This window comes from Castor canadensis, chromosome 14, assembly GCF_047511655.1.
Source record: "Castor canadensis chromosome 14, mCasCan1.hap1v2, whole genome shotgun sequence".
NCBI lineage: Eukaryota > Metazoa > Chordata > Mammalia > Rodentia > Castoridae > Castor > Castor canadensis.
Window position 1 is genome coordinate 24,782,336 of NC_133399.1, and position 18,643 is coordinate 24,800,978.

At 34.1% G+C, this 18,643-nt stretch overlaps 1 protein-coding gene across 1 annotated transcript; it reads left to right on the plus strand.

Annotated features, from left to right (window-relative positions):
- The first annotated feature begins 17,456 nt into the window (after positions 1-17,456).
- Positions 17,457-18,401, plus strand: LOC109678657 (olfactory receptor 7E178-like). The gene has a single exon (XM_020154136.2). It carries the CDS (start codon positions 17,514-17,516, stop codon positions 18,399-18,401), a length of 888 nt encoding a protein of 295 aa, XP_020009725.2. The 5' UTR covers positions 17,457-17,513.
- Positions 18,402-18,643: the final 242 nt, after the last annotated feature.

Sequence of the window (18,643 nt, forward strand, 5' to 3'; positions counted from 1 at the left end):
GAGCAAAAAGTCCAATGCAGGAAGCATCACAATACCATAGTAAAGGGAATTAATAAAACAGTATGGTTTTGGCACAAAAACAGACAGGAAGACACATGATTATAGAAGACCCAGACATAAACCCCTGTCTTTCACCTTGTACCAAAAAATCAACTCAGAGTGGATCAAAGACTTTAATATGAAGCCTGAAATTTTGAAATAACTCCAGGAAGCAGTAATAAATGTACAGGAACAGATAGGTGTAAGTAATGACTTCCTAAAAAGAACTCAAAGGACTCAGCATCTATGAGAAAGAATGAACTAATGGGAATGCATCAAACCAAAGAGCTTCTGCACAGCAAAGAAAACAATTACCAGACTCAAGAGACAGCCCACAGAATGGGAGAAAATCTTTGCTAGCTACTCATCTGAAAAAGACCAATTCAGCTATCTTTGGTAGCTGAATTAAAAAAACTCAGCTACCAAAGAACCAACACCCCAATGAATAGATGGGCACATGAACTAAACAGAGAATTCTCAAAGGAAGAGGTACAAATGGCCAACAAATACATGAAGAAGTGTTCAACTTCCATGGTAATAAATGAGATGAAAATCAAAACAACACTTAGATTTCATCTCCTTCCAGTTAGAATAGCCATAATCAAGGGCAATAACAATCAACACTGGCAAGGATGTCGTGAAACAAGAACACTTATACACTATTGGTGGGAATGCAAATTAAAATAACCACTATACAAATCAGTACGAAAATACCTCAAAATGCTAAAGATAGAACTACCATATAATCCACACCTGGGTATCTACCCAAAGGAATGTAAGAAAGGATATAGTAGAGACTCCTGTACACTGATGGCCATCACAACATCACTCCCTTAGCCCAGCTTTGGGAAAACAAGGTGCACTACAACTTATGAATAAATCAAGAAAATGTGATTATATATATAAATTATAATATATATAGGAGCATTACTCAGCCATAAAGAATAATGGCATGTGTTTGAAGGTAAATAGATACAATTGGATGTCATCAGGTTAAATGAAATAAGCCTTGCTCAGAAAGACAAAGGCTGCATATTGTCTCTAATATGTGGAAGATAGATCCAAAAGATAAACATATACACAAAAATAAGCATGATCATACACAAACTCAGAAGTACAACATGACTGTAATAGCAGAATTACTCTATGGAACTCAGGAAAGGATAAAGTTAAGTATAGAGCCTCAGTGGTATCATAAATCAAAAGATGTAAGGTAGAGGATATATTGGAGTGTATTGAAAGTTGTTACAAAATAAGGGGTGAGGGATAAAAGGGGAAGGGAGAGTAGTGGAAGGTGTTTAATGGAACAATTTAAGATAGACCTACAGTAGGCAAACATTGAGAAAAACCCCCTTTGAACATCAGCTTAAATATTAATAATGAAAAACAGTACTGTACAATATGTGAAATATGAGTGGGGGGTATTAGTGGGAGAGGGGAGGGTGACTGAAGGAAATTAACAAAACAGTATATGGTTGAACCTCATATACTTATATGAAATAGAAATAAGAAACCTCTCACAATTGCATAAGTGGGGAGGAGAGGGGTTTGAGGGAGAGAGGCAATGGGTGCAATCTAACTAATTTACAATACAAGTCTAATTAGAATTGTCACTATGAATCCCCCTGTATGAAACATATATACTACTAAAATTTATAAAATAAAAGAATATTGAATTAACCCCTGCATGGTGACTGATTGACCACAATACAATAATACTAAAACTCAACAATGAAAGAAGCAGCAACAAAATATTCAAACAATTATAGAGGTGAGCAACACATTGCTTTATGACCAGTGGATCATAGAAGAAGTAATGTAGGAAATGAAAAACTTCCTGATATTTACTGAAAATGAAAACACAATGTATCACAACCTATGGGACAGCGCAAAGATAGTCCCATGAGGAAATTTTATGGCCATGAGTGCCTGTATTTATAAACACAGAAAGATCTGAAACAATCTAATGCTGCATTTCAAACACCTAGAAAAAGAAGAATAAGCTAAACTGAAAGGAAGCATAAGCAGAGAAATATTAAAAATAAGGGGCCAAGTCAAAGAAATCCACATCAAAAAAAATCCAGAAACTCATCAGGAACTACTATGAAAACCTTGGAAAATCTAGAAGAAATGGACAAATTTCTAGATACATATGACCATCTAAAATTGAACAATGAGTATATTAATCACCTTAGCAGAAACAGCAATAAAGAATCTTCCAAAAAAAAATCCAGGACTTCTTGGATTCTTTCCTAAATTCTACCAGAATTTAGGAAATTAAAGAAGAACTAATGCAAACCGTCTTTAAACTTTCCTCTGAATCTGAAAGAGAAGGAATAGGAACACTGTGAAAGTAACTCTATTAAGTCAGTTTATACTCATCCTAATGCCAGACAATGACACATCCAAAAAAGAGATCTACAGGCCAATCTCGTTAATGAACATAGATGCAAAAATCCTCAATAAAATAATGGCAAATGGAATTCAACAGTAAATAAAACAGTTCACATACCATGACCAAGTCAGCTTCTTCCCAGTGATATAGAATTGTTTCAACTTATGGGAATCATTAAATGTAATACAGCACATTAACAGAAGCAAAGTAAAAAACTAATTGATCACTTCAATAAAAGCAGAAAAAGCCTTCAGTAAAATTCAACATTATTTCATGAAACTAGGAATAGAAGGAATGTGCCTCAACATAGTAAGAACAAGTCAAAGAATCCCTACTAGCAGGTGACATGATCTTAATACCAAAAATATCTGTAAAACTAAACCAAAAAAAAATAGACACCACAAACAGCTTCAGAAATGTAGCAGGATACAACATCAATTTATAAATATCAGTAGCCTTTCTACATACCAACAATGAACACATTGAGAAAGAGTATAGGAAAACAATTCCTTTTAAAATAGGCTCAAAAAATCAAATACTGATGAGCAACAATGGATGTGAATGACCTCTGTAAAGAAAGTTACAAACCACTGAATTAAAAAAATTGAAGAAGATGGCAGAAGGTGGAAAGTTCTCCCATGCTCAAAGATTGGTAGAATCAACATATTGGAAATGGCTATACTAAAAAAAAAGCATTCTATATGTTCAATGCAATTCATATCAAAATTCCAAAAACATCCATCACTGAGATCGAAAAATCAACCTTATTGTTTATTTAGAAGCACAAAAGACCACAAATAGCTTACGAAATAATGAGTAAAAACAGCAGTGTTGGAGTTATCAGAATGCCATACTTCAAACTATACTACAGAGCCATGGCAATAAAAACAGCATGGTTCTGGCACAAAAACAGATACAAAAAACAGTGGAACACAGCAGAAAGCACAGATAGGAATCCATGAAACTATCCCCACCAAATTTTTGAAAAAGGTGCAAAAACATATGATGGAGAAAAGACAGCTTCTTCAACAAATTTTGCTTGGAGAACTGGATTTCTGCATGCAGAAAACTGAAACTAGATACATATATCAACTCAAAGAGAAGTAAGGCCCTTCATGTAAGACCTGCAACATTGAAGCTAATACAAGAAAGATCAGAGTAATACACTGGAAGCAATAGACTTAGGCAATCACTTCCCCAGTACAACTCAATAGGCTCAGCAACTAAGAGGAAGGACTACATAAAATTAAAATCTTCTGCACAACAAAATAAATGGTTTCTAAACTGAATGGGCTACCCAAAAAATGGGAGAATATCTTTACCAGCTAAACTTTAGACAAGGGACTGATAATCAGAATATACAGGGAGCTCAAAAAACTAAAGTCCCCCAAAAATCATTGACCCAATTAAGAAGTGGGCAAATGACCTGAACAGAGATTTCTCAAAGTCCAAATCGCTAAAATAAATATGAAAAAATGATCATCATCTCTGCCCATATAGGAAATGCAAATCAAAGCCACACTGATATTCTACCTCACTCCTACTAGAATAGCTATCATCAAAAATACAAATAAGAAATGATGGTGACAATGTGGCGATAAAGGAACCCTCATACATTGCTAGTAGGAATTCAAAGCAGTATAACCACTATGGAAAAGAGTATGGAGGCTTCTCAAATATCTAAAAATAGAACTGCCATATGATCCAGCAATATCACTCCTAGGAATTTACTCCTAGGAATGTGAGTCAGGTTACAATAAAGGCTCTTCTACACCTATGTTCACTGTAGCACTATTCACAATAGCTAAGCCAAGATGCCCCACCTCTGAACTGGTTTAAGAAAATGTGATACTTATATACAATAGAATTTTACTCAGTCAAAAAAGAAGAATGAAATTTAATCATTTGCTGGTAAATGGATGGAACTGGAGAACATCATCTTAAGAGAAGTTAGTCAGGCTTGAAATGCTAAAAGCTGCATGTTTTATCTCATATTTGGAATATAGTGCTAATATAAATACAGCAATATTATGAAAAACTGGTAACAGTAAAGTGAGGTCACATACAAGAGGGGTAGGGTAAAAGAATGAAATGAAAAGATGAACATGGTTGATATACTGTCTATGCAAGAATGAATATAGAATTCTTAAACTGGCTGAAACCATGATAAGAAAGGGACTAAAGTTGAATTAAGAAAAGTAGAGATGTACTAATAGGGAATACATGCAAATATTCCTGTGTAGCTATTTTTATCACAAACAAGCAGTAATGTCATTTTCTTTCTTTGTTCTACAAAACCAAAGAATAGGAGGTCAGAACTGATCTTATGTGGGGGGGCGGTGTGCGAAGAGCAGAGTTGGCACCAGTGGGAGGCAGGAGGTGGCAGGAAAGGAAGTACAGGGTGAAAATTACGCAAAACCTGTGTACACATGTATGTAAATTCAAAAATCATACCTGTTGAAAATTTCCAGGAATGATATGAGAGGGGGATAAAGGAAAGTGGTGGAGTGGATGAATTCAAGTATGATATATTTGATACATTGCCAAAATGTATATGAATGCCACAATGTAACCCCCACCCAGCACAACAATATATTAAAAAAATAAGATGTATGTGACCTTCACTGATTTTTCTATGGACAATAAATATAAGCTCTTCAAAGTCAAGTGAAGCAAACATCAGTTGATGAAAGCTAACAGTTGTTTTCTTACAACAAAATATCTAAAAATACTTGTGTAGTCTGCCGAAAGTCATAATAATTTTGAAAGGATTGGCGTATTATTAAACTGAAAAAACAAATGCCATGCCAGAAGGGAATGTTTCTCTTAATGTCTTTGAAATACATTGTAATAATAAAGCAAATATCATTAAATGTTTATATTTTAACAAGTAGTGGGTATTATTGGTAGTGATAATAATACATTTTCTAAATGCCAGAGATATTCTAAGGGTGTTATTCTCAATCCTGATTTTAGAAATTATCGATAAGAGCCGTGATGCAGAAATTATGTGATTACATTTGTTTGTGACTGAGGCCAACTATCTGAATATTTATTTTAAAATACCCATGCATGCAACTAAAATTGTCTTTTAAAATAATTCTTATAACCAGCTTAGAAGGTAGACAATCAGCATCTGCATTTACAGATGTAGACATAATCAGCATATTTATACTCTATCTTGTACTGTTTCACTTTTTCATTTTTCCCAATGAAGATATAGTGTGAGCTGCCAAATCAATGAAGGCTAGCTGTCTTCAGGTTAACAAAGTGAGATAATTGCCATCCATGTACCCAGAACGATTGAAATGAATGGAACTCTAATAAATATAATAACGCTGGAACTCAAAGTGTGCTTGTGGTCTTTCTTCCTCCAATGTAAACAACAGGGTTTATGTTCCTAAATATCATTCAGCTGTATAAACAGGCCATTGTAGAATACAGAATCAAAGAAGAAAAGCTAAAAGACACTGCAACTTTTGAGTGTGATTGAATTGGAGCTGTTACAAATCATCCTGAAAAAAATGTTCTTTTAATAATTTATACTCACTGAAAGGTGTAGTGCCACATATGTCATCAGTTATGTCATTTGTTGTATGCATTTCACTAAAGCATATTTATTGGAATTTCATGTCACTTCTTCTAAGGAAGTGCATTATGTATTAACTGAGTTTTTGAAAAGACAGCAAAACCTGGGCTTAATTGTAGGTGCTTGCAATCATAACTACTCAGGAGATGGAGGCAGCAACAAGAGGATCAGAACTTCAAGCGTACCCCAGCAATGTCAGAGATATCCCATTTCAAAATTGAAATGGAGATAAATTGTATGGGTGTCTTAGAATAAATCTGGTATATTTAGTGGTTTCTTAATTTCCTTACTTAAAATTATATTTATATTAAATGGGGAAAGGTATTTCTTATTCTTAGTATTCTCCAAAATGTTTTGGCTATATTTCAGTATAATCAAAGACCTCTTACATCTAGTATTCTTGTGTTTACAACATTGTTGTATTGAGTGTCACTAAAGTAGCTGTGTATGGAAGAAGACAAAAAACACATAAATCATTAAGGGACAATTTCTAATAAGTTAAAGTTTATTACAAATGAGAAATAATGATGAAGATCTGTTGACCTCAAGTGTGAATACTTTACAAGTGAACACTTGATTTAATCGTCCACAAACACAGTACTGAGTGCCTATTTATTTCTTTTTTATTGTCCTAACCATTTCTTTTAATTAAAAATTATTTCCAAGCAATATAAAACTCACAAATCTAACAACTGTCTGAAACTCCTATGTCGTGGGACGGTCAAGTGTATTGAGTTGCAGTCTGTCCTATTTGGATTTTCCCTGTCCAGATATGTGATCACTGTGCTTTGGAATCTGATCTTCATAGTTGCTATCAACCCTTCCTCTCCAGCCTGTCTTTGGGTGACATCTGTTTCATTTCCACACAAATAAGATCCCCAAAGACGAATGTGGACATCCAAAGTCTAAACAGAGTCATCTCCTACATGGACTGCATCATTCAAAAGTCTTCCTATTGTTTCTGGAGTTATGAATTGTTAGACTTCTTTCTCTCATCCTCTGCACTATCCAGCCATTATAAACACCTACATCTGTGGGTTTTTAGTTTTGGTATCATTCCACTGTAGAGTTTTGGACTCCTAGTTGTATTGACTGAGTAAAATTTTCCCTCTTCAAGGATGCAGAAATTTCAAATTCTTTTTGTGACTCATTTCAACTCCTTAGTCTTATCTGTTCTGAATTTTTACAAATAACGTATTAGCATCTTTCATTGGTGCCACATTTCTTTTGATCTGACCTCACGGATTTGTTTCTCATGCAATAAAATTGTTTCTTCCAATATTAGTGTTCCAACAACAGGTGGAAAATATTAATCCTTCTCTACCTTTGGTTCTTACTTGTTAGGGTTTTGTGAACTATTTGCCCAGGCTGTCTTCAAACCATGATCCTCCTGATAGCTGCCTCCTGAATAGCTAGGATTACAGACATTGGCCACCAGTACTCTGTGAATCTCTTAAAGATAAATCATTTTTCCTCAGGAAGTACGTGGGTCTACAATGAAGTATACTGCAATCACCTTTGTGCTAAACCCCTTTGTCTATAACCTGAATATTAAAACCACACTGAGTAGGCTCCACTGGACCTATGGAATGCTTTAGTAATGTAGGTTAGAAAAGGCAAGAAAACTAAAAATCCAGACTTCAAATCCTATAGCCTTCATCATAATACTTAGTAGTTTGATGGCTTTAACTTCACATCATTTTTCAATGTAGAATTTTTTTTATTGTCAGGGATGGGGAAGGAAGAATGACACAATTTTCAAATGGGTGCAGAATTTTAATTGTTAAAGGTGAGAATTTTCTAGATAGGGATGAGGGTTGCACAACAATATGAATTAAATTAATACCACTGAAATGTGTGCACTTAACCATTGTGAAAATATTTTTGTTATTGTCCTTTGCCATAATATATTATTTCATAAAAATCAAAGGATATTTAGAAAAATGCAAGAAAATAAGTTAATAGTACAAAAGAGCTTCTCCTGAGTAGAGGACAAGCCTCAAATATATTTTAGTAATTTATTTTCTCTCCTTCTTTTTCCACCATTAATATGACTAATTTATTCAAAGTTGAGATAACTTGGTTCAATCTGTCTAGTTTTGACCTCTGAGCTCTAACTCTCTAAGGTTATATAAGTATAAATATTCACACTTTTCTTCCAAGCTTCCAATTTTTTTGTTCCAATGCTGTGTATTTCATGCCTGTGTCTCCTCCTCCTATGGTTTTCTTTATCAGGAAGCTCTCTTCTTAACCTATATTTATGTCCATTCTTAGGATGGATCCTGAGCCTCCTTTGTGTACCAGTTCGTGGAAGAGATGTGGTAATTATATTCCTTAGTCACAAGGAAACAAAATAGTACTGTAACTCATTAAATGCTGAGGTAGATTACTGTTGGGAAAAACAACAATCAGAAAATTTTTTCCCACTGTCAAGAAAATTGTTGTAGCTTGAGTAGCAAGATACAAGGATATTATGTGTACTTTAAGTTATGAATTCTTTAAACTCTATGTACTTGGTTATTATGTGGGTCTAAATTTTCTCATTCAATGTTTAGATTTCTTTGTACATTAGTTCTACTTCCATTGTATCTCATCAGTGATAGCAAATTGTGGGCCCCTGTAAACTGCTATCTATGCAACAAAACAGATTTCAAAGTTGATGCTGAAGATGAGGAGGAGAATGAGAGCAATCATAACATCATGAACTGATATTGTGGGATTCTTAAATTTGAGGATTGTTGTCTAGGTAACTTGTCCCTTTGCATCTGCACAGTATATCACACATAAAAGCTACTGTATTGTTATTACTTTCCAAAATAAAGAGGCACAACATTTTTCTGTAGCTAAGACCAGTTTTTCTGAAAGAAAATAAGAGAAGTCCTGATTTCTTGGTTTGTCTGATGGTAAACACAAGATATCTTGTTGAAAGATCAGGTTGACTACCCTTTGGAATTGAATAATGTGCCAAAACCTGTGTCTCCAGAAAGAAATCCATTGTTTACTGTGCTCTTTGTTTTGTTCTTTGTTGATTTCTTTTTTATTTCCTGCAAGATTATAATGCAGAGCAGTGAGCTTCCCCCTGCTGCATGAAGTATAGAATGAAATGCTATGGAACACAAGAAAAATATCATAGAAAGAACATATTAAAAATAGCATGAATCTTATTTTTCCCCCACTATAAGATGCCCCTGAAGTTGGTCACATTCTCCTCCAATATTATAAGCAGCCTATTCAGTCCAAAACAAAGAGAAGAAGTCAGGCTTTTGTATCTTTCTGACTAAAAGCTGGAAAGAGTTTTATGTTTCTCACAAATAACCTATTATTCACAATTCTAGATTTTTACTTGAAAATTATTTTGATTGGGAACAATGGACAAATTAATGCATCATACCTAGGCACTGATATTTTTACTTTAAAACCTGCTACCTCTACTTTTATTTTGTGACATAGTGTAAGATGTTAGTATCTCTGCAACTCATAATTATCATGTGAGTTTACTTCTACATGAAGCATGTAAATTGAGTAAGGATGAAAGAGATAATGGATGTTCTCACATAATATTAATAGGTGGTGAATGAATAACATAAGGGAAAATATAATATAGATATTATTAGCATTAAGGAAAAAACAAACTTCATATCACTTGAATAAAATAGACTTGGATGTGAATTTTCTGTTTTCTTATTTCCATAACAGGTTATTTTATTGTAATACTTGGGTAAGGATATTATGTACAATTAAAATGCAATCATTTCTGATTGCTGATAACAGATACCTTCCTAGGCCTAGAGACATCAAAACATATCTTTTGAACACTGAAAAAGCTCATCCAAGGTTTACACAATATGGCAGTAATTAGCGTGACTTCAACACACTTGCTGAATTCCTGTCTACACTTTCATACCTTTAAGGAATGTCTCAAAGAGCTACAAACAAGAAAATAGATCTTGATGGATGCCCGGGGCTCACACCTGTAATCCTAGCTACTTGAGAGGTTGATATTGGAAATATTCTAATACTAGGTCAGCCCAGGCAAAAAAGTCCTCAATGGAAAAAAATTCTGTGCATAGTTGTGAGTGATTGTCATCCCAGTCATTGCAAGAAGGTTAAAATAGGAGGTTTTGGAACACTCCAGCCTGGGCAAAAAGCAAGAGCTTATATCCAAAATAACTGGATTACAAAAGTTAGGGACATAGCTCAAACATTAGAGTACCTTTCTCAAAGCACAAAGCCCTGAGTTCAAACTTCAGTAAAAAAGAAAAATAGTCGTTGTTTGTTCTATGTTGAATATACCTTGACTTATAAATTCTTTTAGCAATATACATAACATTTAATTATTCAAAGATCATAGTAAACATTTTCATGAGTATAGAAACAGAAAACAGAGGAAGAAAGAGGAGGGAGTCAGTAAATATTTTTAATTTCACTTAAATATATTTTAGAGTTTCACAACATTCCATGTGCCATTGCCCTTGAATAATTGCATTAATCAATAAAAGTGTTATTCCCATAATGATAGGGTTATTTAAGGAAAAACACCATGATTGCATTTCATTATTTCCAATCTTCCTTAGGTGTACTCAGATTGTGGAGATGGGGGTCACACATTTCTTTTAAGTGTTTGAGCACAGAATATTTCCTAAGTGTATGCACACATTGTGCTCAACAGCAGGTCAATGATATTGTACTAAAATGTTCACTTTCTGACTTCCATCACAGGGAACTGTCTCCCCTCCTGGCATCAAGAAGCAATTTCCTGATTTTATGGAAATATTATTACTAGGTCGACTTCAGTGATATTTTTGATACTACATCATAAGCATAAATTGATGTATTAGATAATGACTTTTGGAGAGAAGTATAGATTATTAATAATAAAATTGATCTTATGTCACCTATTCAAACTCTTAAAAGCTATCCACTATACAGTGTCTTAAAGTATTCACTTCTGCAGTATGGAGAGGGAATAAGAAATTTGAAAAGATTTTTATGCTAATAAACTCACAGAGTAAAAGATGCCCTTTCCTCAGGCAATTATGTACATAAAGACAATTCCATTGAGGTCAATGAATGTATTTCACACAGAGACTTCTAACCTCATGTCAATGTAAACTAGTGTACTTCAGGTGTGATAGGTATTATCTACTACTTAGATAAGCCCTAGGTATTTTATGTACATTTTAATAAAATTGCTTATGGATATATAAATCAATACTTATTTGGAAACATTGAAAGGAAAATCACTCCACCATATCCCAGCAGACTTGTCTTTGAGGTACAGGCATGCTGAAAAGTGGAATCATGATGAGAGACCTCGAGCTCAAATTTCATAAGAAATCACTCAGATTTCTGTAAAATAGCATGTAGCATTTACAAATTATTAAATGTTTACATTTTAGTATAGGTTGTGCACATAATTGATATTATTGTTAAAATAGGTAATAGAACTGTTTTCTAAATGCCAGGAATCCATATTGTAAAGGAATGTTTCTGAACATTGTATTGTTCAGAAATAAGTAAAAGCGTATTTCAATGCTACTTAACTTCCTTTACTTACAACTATTTTTTTGAAATGTGAAGGATGCTATTCATTCTGCATCTTACTTAAAATACTTTATATTACTGTGATAAAGTTTTTATATGTGCAATGCTCGTTATGTTCTAATATGTTTCATTTGAGTGTCTCAAATTTAAGTCTGTATAGAAAGAGATGAATAACACAGAAACCAATACTGAAAGATTTCAAAGATGATTGAGTTTGCTACAAGAAGAATGGCTAAAAGATATAGAACTCAAGCATGAATATCTTAGTCTGTATATTTGATCTCAAAATTAATAGAGAACACTGACTGAGTGCTCATATATGGTTTCCTTTTTGCCATGACCTTGTGATTTTTAAATAATATTCAAAATACATGGAATAACCAAATCTATCTCGTGTGTCAGAATTGCAAATCATGGAACATTCTGAGAGACCAGAACTGCTGGACTATGAGGTACACAATTTGATTACCTTACAATGTACACATTTCAAGAACGTAGAAATTTTCAGTTTGTTCTGTGACACTTCTTAACTTCTCTTTTTAAATCATACCTATTTTCACTTTATCAATAATATTGTCAGGCATTTTGTAGCAGATATCTCTGAATTTACTCATCTCTCAGAAATAAACCTGTTCCATAAGTGTATAATAACTTCTTACATTCTTAAGTACTCTTCATCAGGTATGACTTATAAAGTCTTCTCTATGTGGGGAAATTACAATAGGCAATTGTTTGTTTCTTGTGTGGAACTAGCCTTGGAGTGTTCTTGTTAAGTCCTATCATGCTATCACATTCTCACAGCTGTTGGCCTCACTGGTGTACATTGTGGTCATCTTTTAGCTGAATACCTTGATATATATCCCAACTCACACAGACATTAAAACTGCCCTGAGAAGTCTTCACAGAAAAACTGTCAACTCTCAGGACCTGTCGCATCTATTTTGAATGTATATTATGTAAAGCAGCAAATCAGTGTATCTACTATTGTAATTTATGTCCCTTTGCTCACATTAGTTTTTTCTGTAGGGTTTATTTTTTTTGTTTGTTTTTTTCACAGTTCAATTACCATTGCCAAAGTTAGGAGAGGTTTCTAAATGGGTACAAAGTTTTAGTGTGACTCTCTGAATCACTGCTGGGAATGGAAGTAGTTAATATCACAGACAGTGCAAAATAAGTGTGAAATGTCAAATTTTCTATATGTATTTTACCTTAATAAACAATGAAAATTAAACATATCTGGGCCCCCCAAAAATAAAAAATGATGAGGAAATACAAATCTGATGAATAATACTTAGAATTTCCTAATGAATAGTGGAAGAACCACAAAATGGTGAACACTTATTTCCTCTCTGTCTTTTCTTTCCACTAATAGGAAATCCTTAGAGATTGGGGCAACTGGAACCAATGTGAGTCATTATGAACTCTGTGCTTTGAGGCTCCAAGGTCATATTATAGTCAATAATTAGTACGTCCTTCCACACTTTATGCTTGATTTTACCAGCCCAGTAGTCTATATACCAGTTCATCTTCCCAAGGGTTTCTGCACCAGGAAGATCCTACCTGATGCTGCATTTGTACCAAGACTGAGAAAGAATCCAGAGCGTTCACTAAGCACCAAGCAGATGAATTTCATTGACTCTACAGCCCTTGGTCATGACCCAGCGAAGAAGTAGTATAAATAAGTAAGTGATAAAGCAGAAATGGCCACTGAATACATTGTTTCCTTTTATGAGTTCTAACCTGAGTGTTTCAGTACATGAATGGGAGGACACTGTCTTCAAAATTTTAGCTATTATGAGTGGGAAATTCATGTTCTTCATTGTGGTGGTCCTCATTAAAGTTCTGCTTTCCTTCTTCACTAATGATACTTGCCATGGACATCTCTCCCATGAAAACATAAAATGGTTCACAATCACTGTTTTCAATATATTCCACAATGATTATGAAGGGGGGTGATGAGGATGAGGATGTGGAATGAATCATAACACCATGAACCTTATTTGAGGGGTATTTTAGTACCAGTTTCTGAGTTATCTGTTCTATGTGACTTGCTTCATTTAACTTCATCTTTACAAACTTTCCCAAGACAAATCCACCCATTTCATTTTCCAGAAAAGGAAGGTGGTCAGCATTTTAATGTATGTACTATCAGGTTGTTAGGTCCAAATCTGGGGATAATTGTTTAAATTGTCTGTCAGAATAAAGACAAAGAGTATTCTATCAGGAGAATCTTGGCAAGTTTTCCATTTAAGAACCGAAAATATGTAACTCCAGGAAAAAAAGTTTTCCATTCTGTTCTCTTCTCTGTAGAAAAGGTCCTTGTATATCTCAGAGGAAACCATTAAGGAGCACCTTATCAACCTACTAAAGAAAGCATAGCTGAGATTACAGATAAAATCTCAGAAAGAATATGCACCTGATCATTCAGCACTGCTCTCTTTCTTTGTCCCACTCCAGAATATACTGGCAGATGTGCACATTCTCTTATATGCTTTCGGTTAGCCCAGTAAATCTCTGAAGGAAGAAAATGTTAGTTTTTGTTTTCATTCCTACATGCAGTGAAGCAGAGTTCAAAATGGGCATTAAATAAATCTGTGCTTTATATCTCTTGACCAGGGTTTACAGGTTACTAGTGGCTGGAAAACACGGAAGAACTTTAGTTCATCAGATTCAGTGACTGGCGATTTAATCATGATAAAATTGGTAGCACTGTTTCAGTGACATAGAGGAAGATGTTACTATCTCTGATTATTGTATTAGAGTTAATTTCTAGTTCAGACAAGAGTATAAAGTACAGTTTAAACATAATGGGAGGTATCTATGTGATTAATATTCAATGAATTGAAAATAAGAATCAAATATACGTTAGGTATTTATTATTAATATCTGTAAGATTAATTTTCATACAATTAAACTAATATATCCCTTGACATGCAGTTGCAATTGTTTCTATGGTGGGACAGTTTATTTTTGGACAGCTTATACTTAATATTTGGAGATTGCTAACTCTCATTTCTGGTTCCCCAGAGCCTATCCTTTTGTTAGCACAGAAGAGACAGAAAAATATTTTTAAATACCCTTGTAAATCATTGAATAGACTGTGCTTTCATTCACAAAAAAATCCAAAATCATTGTGGTTTCAACACTTTATCCTTCCCTGTCTGTACTATCATCCCTCTGGAAATGTCCAAAAGAGCAAGAGAAAAGAAATAATAGCACGTATTTGTGTCTGTAGCAAGGACACAGGGTCCTCAAAATTCATTTAACAGAATATATATAATTTAATCATTCAAATTACATGTGAAAATACACATAGATTAAAAAAAGTGAAAAGAAAGCAAGTATGCTTTATGCTTGAGTTGATTCATATTTTGGATACACATCATTACAAGCTTCACTGGCTTTTGGCACTTAATGTAATCAAAACAGAATTTCCATAATGAAGGAATTGTTTACTTGAAAAAACAATGAGGTTGCCAAATATTAAGCCTCAAATATTCTTCAGGCACCACACATACTGTGAATAAAGGTGTTATTATCCCTATATTCATTGAGCTATAAGAGTAAACACAGGTGGAGTGATTTTCACATCTTCTGCTTATAGTTACAGATCAATGATACTAGAACAAAATGTTGATTTCCTGACTCCAGTCCAAGTACATTGCATGCTATAATGAAGACAAATGGAAGTATTAATCTCTATACGTGATGAAATTTCATAGATAAAAAATTGAAATTATTATTATTATATCCTTGTCAGTGATATTGACAGAATACACTAACAGTTATAGTCTATATTTGATTAGGACTGATGTTTTATTGAGACAACAAATGTAGGCAATTACTAGTAAAATGTAAATTGCACCAACATTTTTATTTCTTAAAAAAAAAATCTTTCACCCACAGAGTTTCTTAAAATTTTTCATTTGCATGAAATGGAGACAGGAATACAGATTTCAAAAAGATTGTTGCAATTCTAAACTCACAAATAGCTGATGTCCTCCTGTCTGTCAATGTTATGCAATCATTAAATTATTTGATATTTGTGTATGTGCTTCACAAAAGTATAAATTCACAAGTTGATGTAAACTATGTCATCAGAGGGTAAATATGTGTTGTGTTAGACTACTCAGATGAGCTTTAGGAAATTTTCACGTTTATCAGAAAGCTTTTGTGAATACATAAGTCAATAATGACATGGAAACCCAGAGAAAAAATTATATCCATTAAATTCACTAAATTGCTTGCCTTTAAAGGAAAGGTGAATAGGAGAATAGAATTTTCCAGAGATATCAACAACTCAAATGTCATAAGTGATAACTCAGATTCCTCCAAAAATAAAATCCTGATGCACAAGCAAAGATTATTATTGATAGTAAAAACAGACAATATTATTTGCGGATTTCCTAAATGCCAAGTAATACACTGAGGCAGTGGTGCTCAATACTAGTGTAGGAAAGAAACACACTGAAATTCACTTGTTGATACTCTAAAAATGGGTTATCTAAAGTGTGTGTAAAATTTTATTTGGATATATTCGTTGTACAGGGGGGGAGATTCATAGTGACAATTCCAATTAGTCTTATATTGAACATTATTAACATTGCCCCCTTCTCTTCCGCTCAGTCCCCTCTCCACCTCACTTAAAGCAATTGCAAGAGGTTTTTACATTCTGTTTCATATATGTATATGAAGTGCATCAACCATATACCATTATCTTAATTTCCTTTCTTCACCCTCCCCCTTCCACTAGTACTTCTCCAATACACACTTGGCTTATTTTACAGTCTTTGTTTTCATAATTAATATCTGAGTTGATGCTCGAAGGGGTATCCCAATGTTTTCCCACTGTGGGTGTGCTTTACTATGGTCTGTTCACTCCCTTCAAATACTCTCCTTACCACTTTACCAAACAACCTCCATTGTTCAACAGCTTTTAAAACACGTTCTTATATCCTGTAACTTCACATCTTATGGTAAAGTGTGTATATCTTAATATTTTAAAACTTCTAAAGGCAAATATACTGTTAAATATGACTGAGATTCACAAGGCTGTGCATTTTATAATACATTTTAAAAGCCTTTATAATGACAGTATAAGTTAGGTAAATATTGCCTCTACATTACAGATGAAGAAACTTCCTTAGTGGCTTTACATTGCTTCCTGTACTTTCTTATTTTGCCCTTTTCTAATTAAACCACGGTGTAAGAAGTCAAAAAAATCCAAACTGGTTTTCTCTCACATAGCTGAAGTAAGAGAATTGTGATTTACCTGTTGGGGAGTACCACTGTGAAATGTTTCAGCTCTTTCTTAGTGCTAAATTTCCCAATATCAGACAAGAGGGTAAACAATCAAAAGAACAATAAGCAGTGTTTCTAGTCCACTGTACAATGCAGACAGAAAAGTGAAAGTAAAATAACTTTCTCAAAAAGATTATTTACTGAGGGTTTGAAACAAATTCATCTTCACAATATGTTTTCTTTGTATTTCTTTAGTTTTAATCATTGTCAAGTGCATTACATACTAATGGCATACATTTTCTCAATGATTAAATTTATTTTGTGAATTTAACTTAAACCATTTTTACCAAAATTTGAAGCACACCATAACTAATGATATCAAGGAAAACTTAAATCACAAGCAAAATTTGAAATTTAGCCCAATGAAGAAAAATAAGTAAAGAGAAGAAAGTGAAAAAATTCCTGCAAAAGAAATGGCAGAAAAGTTTTTAAATGTGACCTATCAATTATCAATTTTAATTCAGGTGGTAAAATCCTACCTATTACACAGTGACTTAGATATTCTAAAACAAAGGACTTTGTTCCATCATTGGAGTACTTGATGCCTGCTAATTTCCATCCTCTTTCCCATACTCTTTTATTCTGAACAGGTGTTCCAGCAATATAGAAGAAATTAATCTATCACATGTCTCAGAATTCCATCTCATGGGTCTCTCAGAGGATGCACAACTGCAACCTATTCTTCTTGGACTATTCCTGTCAATATATCTGGTCACAGTGCTTGGGAACATGTTGATCATCCTGGCTGTCAGCTTGGACTCTTATCTTCATATTCCTATGTACTTCTTCCTCTTCAACCTGGCCTTGACTGACATTTGTTTCATCTCCACCACTGTCCCAAAGATGATTGTAGACATCCAAACTCACGGCAGAGTAATCTCCTATGTGGGGTGCCTCACACAGATGTCTCTTTTCATTATTTTTGGATGCATGGATGACATGCTTCTGACAGTGATGGCTTATGATAGATTTGTGGCCATCTGTCACCCCCTGCGTTACTCAATTATCATGAACCCTCGCCTCTGTGCCTTCCTTGTACTGATATCTTCTTTGGTTAGCATTTGGGAATCCCAGTTGCACAACTTGATTGTTTTACAATTTCCCTATTTTAAGGACAGGCAAATTTCCAATTTCTTCTGTGACCCTTCTCAAGTGTTAAATCTTGTGTGTTCTAACACCTTTACCAAAAATATAGTCATTTATATTGTAGGCGCCACATCAGGATTCATTCCTGTCTTAGGAATCTTTCTCTCATACTATAAAATAATTTCCTCTATTCTGAGGACCCCATCATCAGGTGGGAGGTTTAAAGCTTTCTCGACTTGTGGTTCACACCTGTCAGTTGTTTGCTTATATTATGGAACAGGGTTTGGAGTGTATCTTGCATCAACTGTATCAAATTCCCCCAGAAATAATGCCGTGGCCTCAGTGATGTACACAGTGGTCATCCCTATGCTGAACCCTTTCATTTACAGCCTGAGGAACAGAGACATTAAGAGTGCCCTCTGGAGGATGCAAAGCAGAAAATTCTAGACGAATTATCTATACCATATAGTAGTCATTAGAGTGGGAAAAACAGCAAAGCCTGTAAATTCTTCATTCCTGGTTACATGTCTTATAGCTGCATAACTTCCAGTGCATGTAACATTTCAGTTTTCAATATTGATACAGGTGGCCTGTCTTTGAGTTTCTTGTGGATGATAGAGTCATTTTGAATCATAAACACCACCACTAAATCAACATATTCAGGCAGCCTCTTTAATCTCTGAGTCATG

Coding starts and splice junctions, on each gene's coding strand:
- LOC109678657 (XM_020154136.2), top strand. CDS start 17,514: ATGGGTCTCTCAGAGGATGCACAACTGCAACCTATTCTTCTTGGACTA.